This window comes from Miniopterus schreibersii, assembly GCF_964146895.1.
Source record: "Miniopterus schreibersii genome assembly, chromosome: 2".
NCBI lineage: Eukaryota > Metazoa > Chordata > Mammalia > Chiroptera > Miniopteridae > Miniopterus > Miniopterus schreibersii.
The window spans coordinates 183,412,982-183,430,312 of record NC_138102.1 but is presented as its reverse complement, the minus strand read 5'-3'; the positions used below and the strand labels follow the sequence as shown (position 1 = coordinate 183,430,312).

At 50.6% G+C, this 17,331-nt stretch overlaps 1 protein-coding gene across 3 annotated transcripts; it reads left to right on the top strand.

The window, feature by feature from the left end:
- Positions 1-1,509: 1,509 nt before the first annotated feature.
- NAGA (alpha-N-acetylgalactosaminidase) lies at positions 1,510-10,259 on the top strand. Of its 3 annotated transcripts, XM_081128515.1 has the most exons (11): positions 1,510-1,584; positions 2,226-2,320; positions 2,730-2,821; positions 3,623-3,758; positions 4,302-4,473; positions 4,960-5,137; positions 5,483-5,577; positions 6,280-6,441; positions 7,739-7,936; positions 8,960-9,103; positions 9,584-10,259. In XM_081128515.1, exons 3-11 carry the CDS (start codon positions 2,806-2,808, stop codon positions 9,698-9,700), a joined length of 1,218 nt encoding a protein of 405 aa, XP_080984641.1. In that variant the 5' UTR covers positions 1,510-1,584; positions 2,226-2,320; positions 2,730-2,805; the 3' UTR covers positions 9,701-10,259. The 3 variants fall into 3 exon arrangements, with proteins under 3 accessions (XP_080984641.1, XP_080984642.1, XP_080984643.1); XM_081128516.1 differs by lacking the exon at positions 2,226-2,320 and having other exon boundaries at positions 1,513-1,584; positions 9,584-10,243; XM_081128517.1 differs by lacking the exons at positions 1,510-1,584; positions 2,730-2,821 and having other exon boundaries at positions 2,255-2,320; positions 9,584-10,243.
- The last annotated feature ends 7,072 nt before the right edge of the window (positions 10,260-17,331 follow it).

Here is a 17,331-nt window from a genome sequence, read left to right as displayed (position 1 = left end):
ACTAAAGGGTCCCAGGTTGATTCCCTGCCAAGGGCACGTAGCTCAGTTGCAGGCTTGATCCCTGGCCCCAGTAAAGGAACGTGCAGGAGGCAACCAATCAGTGTGTCTCTCTTGCATCAATGTGTCTGTCTCTCTCTCCCTTCCACTCTCTCTGAAAAGCAATGGAAAAAATATCCTCATGTGAGGATGGAAAAAAAAAAAAAAAAGAGCAGATGTTTGGTAATTCAATATTTGCCCTGCCATATACATAGGCCATAAAACATTATCTCTGGTAATAACTGTTATCATGGGCAAGGCCCCTAATTTATTCTTCTAGGTAGTTGTGGGGGCACAGAAGTTTCTCCTGAGCCTGCAGGGTTTGCGTTGCCTTCAGCTCAAAATAACCCACATGCCAAAGTAGCATATGTTAGGGAGGCCTGTTCTGAACCCTTTCACCTGCCCTCAAGTCTCTCACATCCCTGGGTTGTATGTTCATTATAGCACTAACCACTATAGAAAACTTGCCTACACTCATGCTTTTATTTCCTGTGTATTATCTGTCTCCCTAAATTTTATTCAATTATTAATATAAACCATAATATGTAAAAGTGTTAGAAGATAGTACACGGTGTGGAAAATATAGAGCAAGGTAAGGGAGATTGGGAATTGTGGGAGAGGGGAGGTTGAATTTTAGATAGGATAATCCGGGTAGGCTTCATTGAGAAGGTGACATCTGAGAAATGCTTGAAGGAAGTGATGGAGCCAGTCATGCCAGTATCTGGAGGAAGAGCATTGCAGGCAGAGGGAACAGCTAGTGCAATGGCTCTGAGGTCTGTTGTGTTTGAGGAACTGCAAGGAGGCCAGTGTGGCTGGGCCCGGTGGTGGCCTAGGGGAAGAGCAGTAGGAGATGGGGTCAGAATGTGTGGGTGGTGCTTTGTAAATCTGTGAGGGCTGTTACTCCAGATTGAGATGAACAGACATCACAGGGTCTTGAGTGATCTGTTTTAAAGGACTAGTCGGGCTGCTGTGGAGAGAATAAATGTGGTTGAAATGTAAGCTGCTGCACTAATCCAGGCAAGATATGACGGGGCTGGAAAATATAGAGCAGGTTAAGGGAGGTGTCCAGGTTCAGAATGCGTTCTGAAGGTAGAGAACACAGGCTTTGCCCAGAGACAATGTGGGGAGTGAGGAAAACAGGAGGCAAGGAGGTCTCCAAGGTTTTGACTTGAGCACCTAGAAGGACAGTTGCCATTACCTGAGATATGGAAGGTGGCAGGTGTTCGACTTGGGGCCAGTTATGTTTGAGATGCCGGTGACCAAGTGATGGTGCCAAGAATGAACTGTTTGGCCCTATTAGTTGGTCAACACAATTTTGATGAATGGAATTGGGAACAAATATGCAGAGTGCTTGGGCTAGCATAACAACAGGCGGCCACAGTGTCGGGTAGGAAAGGAGAGCCTCCTGGCTTGGCAAGAGCCGTGCCCTCCACCTGGCTGGGTCCCCGCCCCCAAGCCTGCTCATCTTCCGCTACCGGTTTTGAGTGGCTTCCTACTGACCAGGCTTCAGGGCACCCTTTCGTTTCCTCTTAGCAAAGCCCTTCGCAGGTATCCGCGCCACAGCTATTTACTGCACGCCTGCAACATGCCAGGCACTCTCCTGGCCCACAGGGACCCCGCAGAGGAGAAAGGTCTACCTCGGGGAGCCAGGACGGGCAACCGGGCGGATTCCTAACCCCCTGCGCCAGAGGGAGCCCACAGGGGGCGGGGCTCTGGGAGGTGCGGCGGGCGCTGGGCCCACAGGGGGCGGGACTCTGGGATGGTGAGGAGGGCGCTGGGCCCACAGGGGGCGGGGCTCTGGGAGGTGCGGAGGGCGCTGGGCCTACAGGGGACGGGACTCTGGGAGGTGCGGCGGGCGCTGGGCCCACAGGGGGCGGGACTCTGGGATGGTGAGGAGGGCGCTGGGCCCACAGGGGGCGGGACTCTGGGAGGCGCGGAAGGCAATGGGCCCACGGGGGGCGGGACTCTGGGAGGTGCGGCGGACGCTGGGCCTACAGGGGACCGGACTCTGGGAGGTGCGGCGGGAGCAGGGCCCACAGGGGGCGGGGCTCTGGGAGGTGCGGCGGGAGCAGGGCCCACAGGGGGCGGGGCTCTGGGAGGTGCGTAAGGCGCAGGGCCCACGGGGGCGGGGCACGGAGTTCCTGGAGGGGCTCTGATAGGCTCCAACAGGAAAGGCTGACCGCCGCCAGGCCCCGCCCCCTGGAACGAGGTAGGAGAATCCTGTGGCCGCGGGGCTTCGCGGCTCTGGAGGCTGGAGCGGCGGCGGCTCCGAGGAGGTCGGCAGGTGAGCGCCGCGGCCCCGGCTCTCTGGGGTGGGGGTGGGAGTGGGGGTCCCCTCGCTTGGCCTGCTGCCTTTGGCGGCCAGAGGCGGCAACCCAGACCCGGTAGGAGTCCAGAGCCTCGTCTCGGCCTGGTTTCTCCTCTCTTCCTGGGCGTCCTGGAGCCGGGGCTGCGTCTCTTTGGCCCCTGCCCGGAGGGAGGGCCACCCTTGGGCTCTCGGGGCGCCCAGCACTGCAGAGGGGGTGAGGTCTGATGTCCAAGACGCGTTGTTTAGTATTTCTGGAGGAAGAAGGGGCGTGATGGCTGGGAGGGAGTGGGGGTAGTGAGGGCGGTTTGGGGATCCACGCCCAGGGTTGAAGGCCGCAGGGCTAGCCCGGCAGCAGTGACTCCAGTGCTTTTCTACCGTTCCTTAGCTCCCAAAGCCCATCCTATAAAGCTGGTAAAAGCAGAGCAGATCTGGTCAGGTCCTGAGACGCTGCGTGAAGAGCAATGTTGTGGAAGACAGGTAACCTACAGGGGAGGGGGTGCTTTGGGAGGGTAGGTGACCAGCTTAGGGTGGGAGCTCCCTGAAGGAAGCCCAGTCCTCTGGTGTCTGGGCCTCCCCGATGTGGGTATGTGGGGACACATGTTCCTCTTATTCTTGGAGCTAGGCAGGGAAAGGAGAAGGAAATGCTTCCCACTGCAGAAATCAGTTCCCCTCTAAAGAGGTCTCTTTCTTTCTCATCCCGTCTCCCCCAAAGTGCAGAGGCCCTATCTTACTTGATATCAACATGTGCTGAAAACAACCCTGTAAAGTCGGGACATTAAGTCCATTTTACAGATAAGAAAACTGAGCCCAAGAGGAAAAGGGCTCACCCAGGTGAGCTGGCTGGGTGCAGGTCCCACCTGGCTGACCTCTTTAGTGCTTCTGAGACCTCTTGGGGGTCTGTGGTGGAAAGCAAAAATCCTGGATGGGACTCAGGAGACCTGGAGCCTGCCTACAGTGTACTGTCAAGTCCTGTGTGATGGAGTTGGTCTGGGGATAGAAAGGATATGACCTCAGCTATTAGTTTTTGCTAATTCTAGCACTGAACAGCAACTGGGGACCCGTGCCTCAAACACACTGATCTACATCAGGCACCATCTGCTCACTCGCTGCATGCAGGAGCCAGCAGTTGCAGGAAGAACCAATTCTGCCTCACACCCAGGAGTTGCTCCTCTAATGTGCAGGCCGGAAGCCTCTGCAGGGCTGAGCAGCATGTGGAGGGGTCGGGTGAGGGCCGGGGCTATGGGAGCCACTCATAGTCATCCCTCAACCCTCCTACAGTGCTCTTGCTGGCCCTGGTGGACCAGGTGCTGGTGCTGGAGAATGGGCTCCTGCAGAAGCCACCTATGGGCTGGCTGTCCTGGGAACGCTTCCGCTGCAACATTGACTGTGATCAGGACCCAAAGAACTGCATCAGGTGAGTAAGGTCAGCACCACCTGACAAGCTTTGCCCAGAGCCCTGCAGAGTGGGGGCAGGGAGGAGAGGGTCAGCCAGAAAAGAGAACAGGGTCAGACACCCCCCCCCCAACCCCCCATTCCAGAGAGACTACAGCCAGAGGTGACTTTTAGGACATCTGACAGCCTTGTGACATGCTTGGGGCCTCTGTGGGGCCTTTCAGGCCTGTGGGGCAGGTACCTTGTAGTTGACCCAGTCTCTGAGATAATTGAAAGGAGATAACTATTAAGGTCAGGCCAGACCTCACAGTGCTTCCCTTGGCTCAGTCTTGCCCCCTTGGTCTGGGACCAGGCCATTTGTTTCAGCTCACCCTGCTTAGGGCTCATGACATAATCTCTGTTGTCTTTACAATTGTTACCTGGCTTAGCCTGCAGCTGACTGCAAGGCCAGGGTTCTTATAGCCTGGATTCACACTCAGAGCATCTGAAAAGCTTTGAGGAAGGTGCCAAGGATAAGGAACATGCTGGGCCACTAAGTTGCTCCATCTCCTGCCCCTCTTGCCAGTGAGCGGCTGTTCATAGAGATGGCTGACCGGCTGGCACAGGACGGATGGCGGGACCTGGGCTATGTATACCTTAACATCGATGACTGCTGGATTGGTGGACGTGATGCCAAAGGCTACCTGGTGCCTAATCGCAAGCGCTTCCCCAATGGCATTGCCTTCCTGGCTGACTATGTGAGCCCTACCCCAACCCTTCCCTGTGGCCTCAGGGCCAGATCACTCTTTCCATCTTACCCTACTTAGGGCTCCATTTCCACAATCCCTGCTTGAGAACTCAGTCTGGTGAGGGAAACATAAATAAACAGCTAGTTTGGGCCCACAGTGGTCGGTGGGAGCCAGGAAGGGCATCTGATCCAGCCTGGGATTTCAGGAAGTTTCTCCAAAGAGGAGGCAGTTCTTGAGCTGATTACAGAGAGATGGCATTTAAGACAAAGGAGATGGCAGAAGCAAAGGCCTAGAGGCAAGAAACAGCTCATGGGAGTGTGTATGTTGGCGGGGGGGGGACCATAGTTGGCAGAGGCCAGACCAGCAGGCAGAGCCCTTTCCTTTGGGTACTGAGGCACCATTGAAGGTTCTAATGGGGCCTGGCCAGATGTGCCTGTGAGGCGGTTCCTTGAGGGTCCTTTCCTGAGCCCACTGTGTCCTTGGCTCCCTCCACAGGCTCACTCCCTGGGCCTGAAGCTGGGCATCTATGAGGACATAGGCAACTTCACCTGCATGGGTTACCCAGGCACCACGCTAGACAGGGTGGTCCAGGATGCTCAAACCTTCGCTGAGTGGAAGGTGGACATGCTGAAGCTGGATGGCTGCTTCTCGACCCCAGAGGAACGGGCCAAAGGTAAGTCCCACAGCTGGCTGGGGACCATCAGGTAGACAGAGAGGGATGGCTGTGGAAGGTCCTCCAGTGTCCACTTGGCTGAGCCTCTGTCTGTCTGTAAGGCTCCTAGGAAGTAGTGTTTTCCAATTCCCCTCACCCAGGGGCTGGAGGATCTTGGCTCCCAGGCTCCCTAAAGATGGGTTGGTACTATGCCCCACCTAGGAAGCATTTGTGACATTGGGTACAGGGGGAAGCACCTCTGTTGGGCCTATTTCCTCACATTTGGTGGGAGAAGGTTTCGGTTGAGGCCCCATGCTGCTTCCTGCACCTCTTTGGTCCTGAAATGTGGGGGCTGAACTTCTCCAGGGTACCCCATGATGGCTGCTGCCCTGAATGCCACAGGCCGCCCCATCGCCTTCTCCTGCAGCTGGCCAGCCTACGAAGGGGGCCTCCCCCCCAAGGTAAGCCATTCTGTGCATCCACCTGGCAGTGTTCCCCACATCTGGCCTCCTCACCTCCTGTGCAGTCAGGGCTTCTCTCACCATAGTTGCCCATGTGCTTGATTTGTAGGCCTAGAGAGAGGGTCCTAACTACCCCAGAGGGGGCCTCAGCCAACCTAGGGTCTTAAAGAAGAGCCACTTGTTAGGTGGGCTGAAGGCTTGGGAACCATATGTGATGTGCAGACACACCGCACTCATCAAGTGGTCAGAATCTGGGTTGTACTGAATGGGCTAGGAGATCCAGAAGGCTGGTGAGGATAGGTAGGTGGGGCTGAGCCTCTGAAGGGCCTTGCGGGCACCTCACCAGGGGCCCCTCAGCACCTAAGACATTAGAAAGGGTGTGATCAAACTTGCAGACCTGAGAGAGAATGCTGGCAGAGGGTGGGACTCTCACTGCGAGGACACAGGGTGGATGTGCAGCAGGGGTGTTGTTGGTATACCAGCGTGGGCCGGTACTCTTGGCTTGGCTTTTGGCACCAGCACCCATGGAGCCCCAGAGCAGGGCCCCTCTCTCCGAGGCCTTCCTCATCCTGAACAAGCTAGGGCTCGTTCTCTCTCTTCCCCACCCTCTATCTCTCCTGCGGCACCTCCCCAACCCCTGTGCAGGCCTCCAGGCAGCAGGGTGTGACTCTGGTGCTGGACTCTGCCTCCCCTGACATCCAGGTGAACTATAGTCTGCTGTCAGAAATCTGCAACCTCTGGCGCAACTATGATGATATCCAAGACTCCTGGAGAAGTGTGCTCTCCATCCTGGACTGGTTTGTGGACCATCAGGACGTACTGCAGCCAGTGGCAGGCCCTGGACACTGGAATGATCCAGACATGGTACCAACATGGAGGGGGGTGTCCCATGGCCCACCATCTATGATGGACCTGCTCCCCACCGCCCTGTGCCCTCTAAGTGGTCGCTTACTGCCAGGTTCTAGATCAATGTCTCTGAAATGTGTCCTTGAACCAGCTGCATTAGACTCCTTTGGAGCTTATTTATAATTCTGATCCCAGGGCCCTACCCCCACCTTTCAGATCAGAATGTTGGGGGAGGGCTTGGGAATGCCCATTGTTAGCAATCTTCCCAGGCAATTCTGATGTTTAAAACTTCAGAACTTGGTTAGTAGTGACTCGTGTGAGACATTATTCCTCTGCAGGGTGAAAACATGAATATCCCACACTGTCTGTCCATCCCCTCCCTAGTCTGCCCTCGCCCAGGCTGTCTCTGACCCTTCTTCAATGGCCTGTACCCTGTCACCCTCCTGCAGAGCCTCCACAGACAGAATCGGCCTCTTGTACCCACCTCACTCATAGCCCTGGTGACTTAAACATTTTTACAATTTGTGTTATAGTTTTATAGCTACCTCTTCACTTAGTCAAGCATTTACTTCCAGTGATGATTATAATAATTCAAATATTCAGCCAGATGGTGGGGCACCTGGAGAAACAGAAATTGGCCTGCCTTAGAGTTCTAGCTCCAGCTCTGCCATGTACCTTGGGCAAGTGACTTAATTTTTTCTGTGTCTCAGTTTTGTCAATTGGAAAATGAGAATAGTAGTAGCTACCTAATACAGGGTTGTTTTGAGGGAGAAATGGGTGACCCTGTACAGTGCTTGGCATAGCTTGGCACATATACGGTGCTTAGTTAAGTTGGTATCACTAAGTATGTAACAATGTTATGTGAGCAGTAATGTTGTCCCATCTGGATTGGTTGTTCTGGGTCAGGAGTCCCCATCAGTCCAGTTAGGGCATGTGGTGGCTACTGGCAGGAGCAGGGACTCTGTCCAGCTCTGGCTCTGGTTTCCTACCACTGCCACCCTGGCTGTGTTTCTTGACTTGCATGTTTCAGTTTACAAATGCTTTTGGCAGCAGGATCCCATTGGATCATCTGAACAACCTGTGACATGACCAGCACCCCCATATTTTTGTGAAATAACAAGCTGAGGCTCAAATGGAAAGTGACATGACTCATCCGAGGCCATACTGCTGGGGAACAGTGTTTGCCAAACCATGCTCCCACCTCTGGCTGTCCTTCCCACTTCCGTCTTCTCTTGCCTCAGCTACAAGCTTGGGAGTGCCAGTGCCCTCTTCCCTGAAGAAGGCAGGGCTGACTGCTCCTCTCCTCTGCTCCTAGCTGCTCATTGGGAACTTCGGCCTCAGTTTCGAGCAAGCCCAGGCCCAGATGGCCCTGTGGACAGTGCTGGCGGCCCCCCTCTTCATGTCTACAGACCTGCGCACCATCTCCGCCCAGAACATGGACATTCTACAGAATTCACTCATGATCAAAATCAACCAGGACCCCTTAGGCATCCAGGGATACAGAATTCTCAAGGTACTGGGTGTGGGGGGAAGGAAAGGGAGGCTGAGGGACTAGGCTCCTCTGAGAACAAGGCTGCAAGGCTGGTTGCATGCAGTTGAAGACTACTGGGAGCTACTCCAGCTGTCCCCCATTTGCTCAGGTGAGAGCAGGGCCAGAGCTGGACAGCTCCTGGGATTTGGGGAAGGGAGACATCACCACACAGTGCACAGGGAACAGTGAGGCCTCTCAGTTTGGAAGTAGAAGATGTCTGGCAGAGAACTGTGATGTCCGGTAGAGAACTGGGGCTTCCCTACAGTGTTTAGGCGTTGTCTGAGCAAGGAATATGACTATTACTTGTATTGGCGCCTTCTACTTATTGATCACCTACTGTGTGCTGGGCATTCTAGATACATTTTCTCAGAAGGCTGATACTCCTTCCCTGTTTTACAAATGAGGAAACTGAGACTTGAAGAGTCTAAGTAACTTTAGCCCAAGACCTCACAATTGGTAAATAGTACAATAGGACTTGATATCAACAATGCTTCCCCAAAGTTTGTGCTCTTTGCACAAATCCTTCCTCTCTAGTAAAAAGAAATCTACACACCTGTAGAACTGGTGAGGCCCAGTGGAGGTAACTAATCCCGGCCAGGCTGGGGACCTTCTGGAAGATGGGGGTTCACGCTCCTGGCTGCTCAGGGCAGGGTGTGTCATTCCTGCATGCCGGTGCCCTCCACTCTAGTGCAGCAGCTGTCCACATCTGTCCCGCCCGTCATCCTATGAGCTCTCTGAGGCAGGACCTCATGCAGCATTGCCTCTGTGCCCTGGCATGGGGTCTGGCACACAGGAAGTGTTGGGGAGCGTCTGCTGAGTCAGGGAAGGAAGAAAAGTAGTTAGATATGTTGGGGTACTGGATGGCTGTGGTATCACCCCTTCAAGCTTTTGCATGACGTGGAACTGTGGGATGGAAGGGACCCAGGGCTCAAGGGAGGGCCAGGAAGGGAACTTCAGGGCCTGCCTGAGCAGGAACCCCAGCCAGTAGCCATCTTCTGTGCCCAGCTGAAATCCCACATTGAAGTGTACCTGCGGCCCCTGGTCAATGATGCCTACGCCTTAGTCTTCTTCAGCCGCAGGACAGATATGCCTTATCGCTTCCACTCTTCCCTCGCCCAGCTCAACTTCACCAGCTCCAGGTTATATGAGGTGAGTGCCCTGCAGGTAGTGAGTGCCTTTTGTTTCCCTTGGGAGGGTGTTGCTGAGGGTGGTCCTCACTCAGACATGGCCTCCCTAAGCCATGAGTCCTGTGGCAGGTGCCCATGTGGCAGCTGCAGGCACTGAAGGCCATGGCTGGTGCTGCTCTCTGCACTGGTATCTTCAAGCTATGCAGAACTACTGTGTATAAATGAGTCCCATTACCCACTGAGGCCATGCTCCTCCCCTCACTGGTCAGCCCTCACTGGCACAGTCCTTGGGTTCTCTGTGGGCGAGGGCTTTCACCACTGCCTGTGTCTGGGCATCTTTTGGCTGTGCCAGTGGAGAAGTGATAGGACATTCACGTTCCCACTTCTGTAGGGCATACTGGAGATCCAGCACAGACAGGCCAAATTCCAGGTTTCTACGTCCCCTGAGGGGTCTCTGCATGGCCATTCTTATGATGGCACTGTTATATCCCTCCCATTGCAGGCCCAGGATGTCTACACAGGTGGTGTCATCAGTGGCCTCCAGGCTGAAACCGTCTTCACAGTGATCATCAACCCTTCAGGGGTGGTGATGTGGTACCTGTATCCTGTCAGGATGTAGGGGATACCCCAGCAATGAGGAGCTAAGACGTGACAGGCTGTAGCAGCACCACTGAACCCAGACCATGGAGCCCTCGCATGCTGAGGGCCAGTAGGCGAGGTTCTCTGCTACCCAGGCTGCTCGGCAATGGACCCCATCGGACCCAAAGTGCAACCCAGACCCAAAGTACAATCTCAGGGCCAGATTCCACATGCTGCCCAAGTGTGAACCCTCCTGGGAACTTGTCTTGGGCACTTTCCTGTGGCCGCCTGGCCTCTTACCTCGTCTGCACGGCCCCACAAATGTTGCTGAACAACTCAGCCGGCCTCCTGAGCCCCCACAGGCAGGGGCACTGATACCCATCAGGATTCCAGCCTCTGATCTTTCGACTCTGAAATCAAGATTTGGAATTTTTCTTATAATTAGGAATGGAGATCTGACCTCTTGTCAGGAACTTCCATGAATTATGATTGGCTTTCCTGCCCAGAGGAGGCCTTGCAGGCTGACACTGCACAGGAGTGACCTTGGCTCCATGAGGTCACCAATAAAGCTGTTCTTTAGTCAAATAGTTGTAACATGGACCTGGGGCCCTGGGTACCTTCGATTAGGGACTCTGGGTGGCAGTACACAGGGTACTGGTTTCAAATCTGACCTCACATGGAAGATGTGTGGCATCTTCTGGCCCCTTATTTTCCAGAGTGACCTGCAGATTATACTGTTAGATAGTCCAGACTTGTCTCACACCAGGGAGCCATCCCTGCTCTGGCCAAGACAGTGGTGGTGGTGTGATGACACAGTGAGGCAGAGCAGCAATGGTTCCTCTCTGTCTTCCGCATCCCTCTCCACCCCATTCAGATAGTCCAGGCTCTGCTGGCCATGACACCCCCCTCTCACCAGCCCCTCTGCCCCTGATCCGCTAAGGAGCTTGGCGTTGTTGTCATAAGCACCGTGCAGCTCCTCCCTCCTTTTCTGACAAGGCTTCATTCAGTGGCTCTCGTGGCCTGGGGGGTGTGTGAGAAGGATCCACTCTGCCTTCCTCCCACAGGGCCCATGGCCTGTCCTCTGTCCTGCAGTGCGCCCTGAGCCCTCCCCCAGTTTCTCCCCTCCTAACCTGGCTGCAGAGATTCAAATCCCCCAGCTGTGCCCAAAGACAAATCCAAGGACTGTGTTTTAAAGCCTGTTTCCTATCCCTCCTCCTAGAGAAAGGATTTTAAGGTAAAAGAATGGCATGTTCTTTTTTTTTAATCTTCACCCAAGGATATTTTCTCCATTGCTTTTTCAGAGAGAGTGGAGGGGGCAAGGGGAGAGAAACATCGATGTGAGAGAGAGACGTTGATTGGTTGCCTCCTGTGCACGTCGGCCAGGGCCGGAGATCGAGCCTGCAACCAAGGTACATGCCCTTGGCCAGAACTGAACCCGGGACCCTTCCGTCGACGGGCCAACATTAACCGCTGAGCCAAACCGGCCAGGGCAGAATGGCAGGTTCTTGACTGCCTTCCTTTGGTTCCTATTTCCCTTAGCTGAGCCCTCTTCCCTTAGCTGAGACAGGTCACCTGTCTTCCCTGATGGTCCTTGTCCCCATTTGGAAAGCTGGCAGTGGAGCAGGCTACATAGGTTCTCCTTGGGCTCTGAATGTGGGAACACCCAGTGCTCAAGCCTTGCACTGTCCTGCCCGGTGGGAACTCTCTGGGTGCATCTTCCATACTCCCTCCCTCAGGGTTTGAGGTTCTTGTATTTACAGCATGGTGTCGAGTGTGCATTTTACAGTATCATTTAAAATTCCTGGAGTTTTGCTGACTGAGTCATCAGAGAAATCGCCTTTTCCCCAGTTGTTGTCTTGAGGCTGTGGTCACTCAGGAGGACAGAACCTACCTCATCCCAGGCCTCTGACTCTGGAGGCCTGTCACCCTGTGCATGCCTCCTGCTCTGGGTCTTTGTCGTGGAATGATCTTGGGTGGGAATATTTCTTTTCCCAGCGCCAGGAAAGAAGTCTTTTCCACCACCCTGGGATGTGGTCGAGTATGGTGGTTGAGACCATGGACTTGGGGATTGGGGTCAGGGATCAGCCTGGACTTAACCAGTCAATTTCTTTGCCTTCCAGACCCAAGAGGTGGTTACATTTCTTTACTTGCTGTGTAACTTGTCCTTTTATCCTGGAGGTGCCTGACTGGTTCTATCTCTTTAGCCTTAATTCTCTCAACACACACCCTGCCAATCTTCCAGGACATTGTTTTACTCCCTTCTATGAAGGCCAGTGAGGGACTCAATTATTTTTTTTCCCCAATTCAAGGAAGCCTTGTTTGGGCCCAAGAGTACCCCCTCTCTATTAAACTTTTTATTATAGAAATTTTCAAACACAAAAATAAAATAGTACAGTAAACCTCCATGACCCATCACCCAGCTCCAACAACTGTCAACATGTGCCATTATTTCGTATTTCTCTTCCCACACACACTTTTTTTGCATGTGAGCTGAGAGTATTTGAAAGCAAATCAAAGGAAACACTGAGCACCACCATGCAGCTCTAACATACGGGGTCTTTTAAAATATATATGACTCCCATCAGTAGATGAGTGGATTAAAAAGCTGTGGCACATTTACACCATGGAATACTACGCAGCTGTAAAGAAGAAGAATCTCGTACCCTTTGGGACAGTATGGATGGACCTGGAGAATATTATGCTAAGTGAAATAAGCCAGGCAGCAAAAGACAAATATCACATGATCTCGTTTATACGTGGAATCTAAAGAACTTAATAATCTGATGAACAGAATAGATTCAATGACATGGAAGCATAGATGAGACTGATGAATGTCAGAGGGATGGAGAAGGGCGGGTGGGTGGAGGGGGAGAGAGTAACCAAAGAATTTATGTGCATATATACACAACCCGAGGACATCGACAATGGTGGGGAGAGGGACTGGGGAGAGGGAAGGAACGGGGTGGACCGGGTCAGTGGGGAGAAAAAGGGACATCTGTATTATTTTAAACAATAATAAATAAATAAATAAATATATATATATGACCTTACACAATTTTCCTATCCAACAAAATTAAAATTTTAATAATCTAATTAACTGTCTGTGTTCAGTTTTTGCAGTTGGTCTCAAAAATATCTTTCTGTAGTTTGACTCAAAATCCAAGCAAGGGATCGACAAAAATGGTCCAGTAAGAACCACCAAAACTTTGTTTCCTCCATTAAAGCAATGAACAACTTGCCATATATTATCAGAATCAACTTTCACAGAATTCTGGAAATTAACCAAAGGCTTGCAGCAACCCAGACAGCATTTGGTCAAGAAAGATAGTAGAATCTTGGTAAGAACAGCAAGCTTTGTACTGTTTTAACTTACCCTAGTATCACATTTTTTTTTTTTTTTTAAGCAGGGTTTTTTTGAAAATTTATCTTTATTGATTTCGGAGAGAGGAAAGGAAAGGGGGAAACAGATAGAAACATCAATGATGAGAGAGTCATTGATCTAGCCCGCAACCCGGGCATGTGCCATGACCAGGAATCGAACCCCGATCGCCTGGATCCCAGGTCAATGCTCAACCACTGAGCCACACCCGGCCGGGCCTAGTATCACATTTTAAATCAGCTTTTAAGAACTAAAGGAAACCATGAATGTCTAAAGAATTAAAGGAAAAAGAAAGAATGATGTCTCACTAAATAGAGAGTATAAGAGACAGAAATTACAGAAAGGAACCAAATAGAAATTCTAGAATCAGAAAGTACAATAACTGAGATAAACATTTCACTAGAAGAGCTTGATGGATCAGCAGACAGGACCAAGCAGAAAAAAGCCAGCAAACTTGAAGATAGGTCTATTGAAATTAACCCATCTGAGGAACAGAAAGAAGACTGAGGAAAAGTAAACAGTCCTGGCCAGGAACCAGGTGGATCAGCTGGTTACAGTGTTGTCCCCGATAAGCCAAGGTTTTGAGGTTTTTTTAAAAATATATCTTTATTGATTTCAGAGAGAGGAAAGGAGGGGGAGAGAAAGAGAGATAGAAACATCAATGATGAGAGAGTCATTGATCGAGCCTCCAACCTGGGTATGTGCCCTGACCAGGAATTGAACCCCAATCACCTGGATCCTAGGTGGACGCTCAAAACTCTGAGCCATACCCGGCTGGGCAAGGTTTCGGGTTTGATTCCTAGTCAGGGCACACACAAGAATCAACTGGTGCATGCGTGGATGAATGAAACAAATCAGTGTTTCTCCCCCCCCCACTTCCTCCCTCCCTCCCTCCCTCCCTCCCTCCCTCCCTCCCTCCCTCCCTCCCTCCCTCCCTCCCTCCCTCCCTCTCTCTCATCAATTAAACAGAGGCTCAAAGACTCAGGGGACACCATGCAACTTATCAACATACAAAGAAAAAGAGTATTTGAAAAAAATAATGGCTCAAAATTCCCCATATATGATGGCAAATATTCATACCGAGACCCATTATATTCAAACTCTCAAAAGACAAAGGGAGAATTTTGAAAACAGCAAGACAGAAGTGACTCGTCACATGCAAGAGAAAATACTTCGAGATCAATGAAAATAAATATACAACATACCAAAAATACCAAAACACAACGTACCAAAACTTAGGAGTGAAAGTAGTGATCACAGTGAAATTTATAGCTATAATTTGCCAATATTTAAAAGAGTGTAAAGACAACCCACAATGGGGGGAAATATCTGCAATTCATATTTCTGATAAGGGATTTCTATCTAAAATATATAAAGAACTCTTAAAATTCAATAAGAAAAAGCTCAATTAAAAATGGGCAAAGAATCTGAATATGTTTCCAAGGAAGATACGAGATGGCCAACACTCAACATCACTAACCACTGGGGAAACACAAGACAATGAGATGCCACTGGACACCCAAAAGGGTGGCTAGAATACAAATGTGAGGTAACAAGTGTCGGCAAGGATATGGATTGGAACCACACACACTGCTCGTAGGAATGTAAAACAGCTACTGTGGAAGGTGGTCTGGCAATTCCCCAAATGATTAAACACAGTTATCATACGACAGCAATTCTCTGTCTAGGTATTTCCTTTCCAAAAGAAAGGAAAGTGTATGTCCACACAAAACCTTGTAAACAAATGTTTATGGCAGCACTATTTATACCAGCCAAAGGTGGAAACAATCCAAATGTCCACCAACTGATGAATGAACAAAATATGGTTAACCATACACTGGAATATTATTCAGCCACAACACGGAGTGAAATACTGACATGCTACATAGACAAACTTTTTAAAAAATGTTTTTACTTATTTCAGAGAGAGGAAGGGAGAGGGAGAGAGAGAGGGAAACATCAATGATGACAGAGAATCATAGACTGGCTGCCTCCTGCACCCCCCCCCCACTGGGGATCAAGCGTACAGCCTGTGCCTGTGCCCTGACTGGGAATCAAACTGTGACCTCCAGGTTCATGGGTCAATGCTCAACCAATGAGCTACACCGGCCCGGCTACATGGATGAACTTTGAAAACACTATGCTAAGGGAAAGAAACTAGTCATGAAGACCACATGTTATATGATTCCATTCATATGAAAGTCCAGGATAGGAAAATCTATAGAGAGAGAGATTAGTGGATGCTGAAGATGGGGGAATAGGGGTTGGTAGCTAAAAGGTACAGGTTTCTTTCTGAGGTGATGGAAATGTTCCTAAATTGACTGGAGTGATGGCTGCACTTATCTGTGAATATACTAAAAATCACTGAATTGTACACATTAAAATGGGTGGACTATATGTTATGTGAATTATATATCAATAAGGCTGTTAAAAACACACACACCTCACACCTATGTCCATTGCAGCAGTATTATTCACAATAATTAAGATGTGTGAGCAAGCCAAATGTCCATTGACGGATGAAAGGATAAAGAAAAAGGTATATTCATACAATGGAATATTAGCTTTAAAAAAGGAAGTGCTGTCACATGCTACAACATGGGTAAATCTTGAGAATATTCTAAGTGAAATAAGCCAGTCACAAAAAAACAAATACTGTACAATTTCACTTACATGAGGTATCTAAAGTCAATTTCATAGAAACAGAAAGTAGCACGGTGGTTACCAGGGGTGTGGGGAGGGGGAAATGAGTTGTTCAATGGGTAGAGTTTCAGTCTTACAAAACAGCCTGGCCAGTGTTGCTCAGTGGTTGAGCACCGCCCTATGGTCTGGGAGATCGAGGTTAGATTCCCAATCAGGGCACATGCCCGGGTTGCGGGCTGGATCCCTGGGGGGGGGGGCGGCATGCAGGGGGCGGCCAATCAGTGATTCTCTCATTGATGTTTCTCTCTCTCTCCCTCTCCCATCTTCTCTCTGAAATCAATAAAAATATATTTTAAAAAACAGCTTTAAAACGTTAAGAGATCCACTGCACAACAGTGAGTACAGGCACCTCCCAGTTTCTGAAAGTTCGCCTTAACGAAGCGGACTTCACTTTTAGGAAAGACCTACATTAGTATCTGTTTTTGCTAACCAAAAGAAATCCCAACAGGATATTCGCTTTTATGAAAAAGCCATTACCGTACTAATATGGGTGTTTCATAAAAGCAAAGTGGCATGATGCAAACTTTCAGAAAGAGGATCCTCTTCGCTTTATGCCATTTGGCTTACAAAGGTTTCATAGGAACACTCTTTCATCTAGAGGGGAAAACCTGTATAGCTAACGCTACTGAAGTGCACACTTAAAAGTGGTTAAGATAAAATTTGTGTTGCAGTTATTTTTTCTAAAAAAAAATAAAAATCTATATATCCCTGAGAGTGAACCAGGAGATGCCCAGCATTATAGGCATAGCGGCCATGGACAAGCCCAGGTAATCGACGCCAACATGTCTAGAACATAGCACATGGGCTCACAGAGAATACCTTCAGTCTGGATCACAAATAGGACAGCAGCGTTCCCCAGGAAGGGGAGATCCAACCCAGAAGTGCACATCTCCCAGCGCCTGGGATGCCCAACAGGAGTGAAGGCGGAGGCAGCTCCAGGAACGGCTCTCTTCCCCGCCGCTGCTGGTGACTGTGCCTATCAGAGTGAGAGGTCCACATCCAAATGATTCTTGTTCTACTTTCTTCTTTTTCTGGACTCCTGGTAAAATGCAAAATAACATTGTCATATCCCTTTTCTCCTATTCAATGTTATCCAAACCTCTCTGCCATCCTTACCTGAACCTCAGATGGCTCCAGGAACAGAGCCAGCCTCACTCTCCTCCAGGTAATTTCCATCCATAAGAGGGTGAACAAGAAGAGAGGGGAGACTACCCTATGTATTCAGGGTTAAGGAGTAAGAATTTAAAGTGTGGTGATGTAAGCGACATGGCTAAACAAGACATCGCTCCTGTATCACCCACTCAACTCTTTGGCATCCATCCACGGACAAAAGTGACCGTGGGAGTGGTGAGACCCAGCGCTATGTGCCTAGGGCCCCGGGAGAAGTCTTGCTCCCCTGTGCACCGTGTAACAGGCATACAGACCTTGTTCCTGGCTGTGGGCCCTGCCGTGGCCTGTGAGGTGGCTGCAGCCCCTCTCAACATGGTCTGGGAGAAGCTGGAGAACAGTCTTAGACAATCACCCACAGGCGAGAGCGCCTTGGTGGCTCAGAATGTAGTCTATCTTGGTGAATGTTCTATGTGAGCTTG

What these genes read in the sequence shown, in the direction of transcription:
- NAGA (XM_081128515.1), top strand. An exon ending in CCCAGAGGAACGGGCCAAAG is followed by an intron (nt 5,138 to 5,482) that starts GTAAGTCCCACA and finishes GAACTTCTCCAG; the next exon opens with GGTACCCCATGATGGCTGCT. An exon ending in ACTGGAATGATCCAGACATG is followed by an intron (nt 6,442 to 7,738) that starts GTACCAACATGG and finishes CTCTGCTCCTAG; the next exon opens with CTGCTCATTGGGAACTTCGG.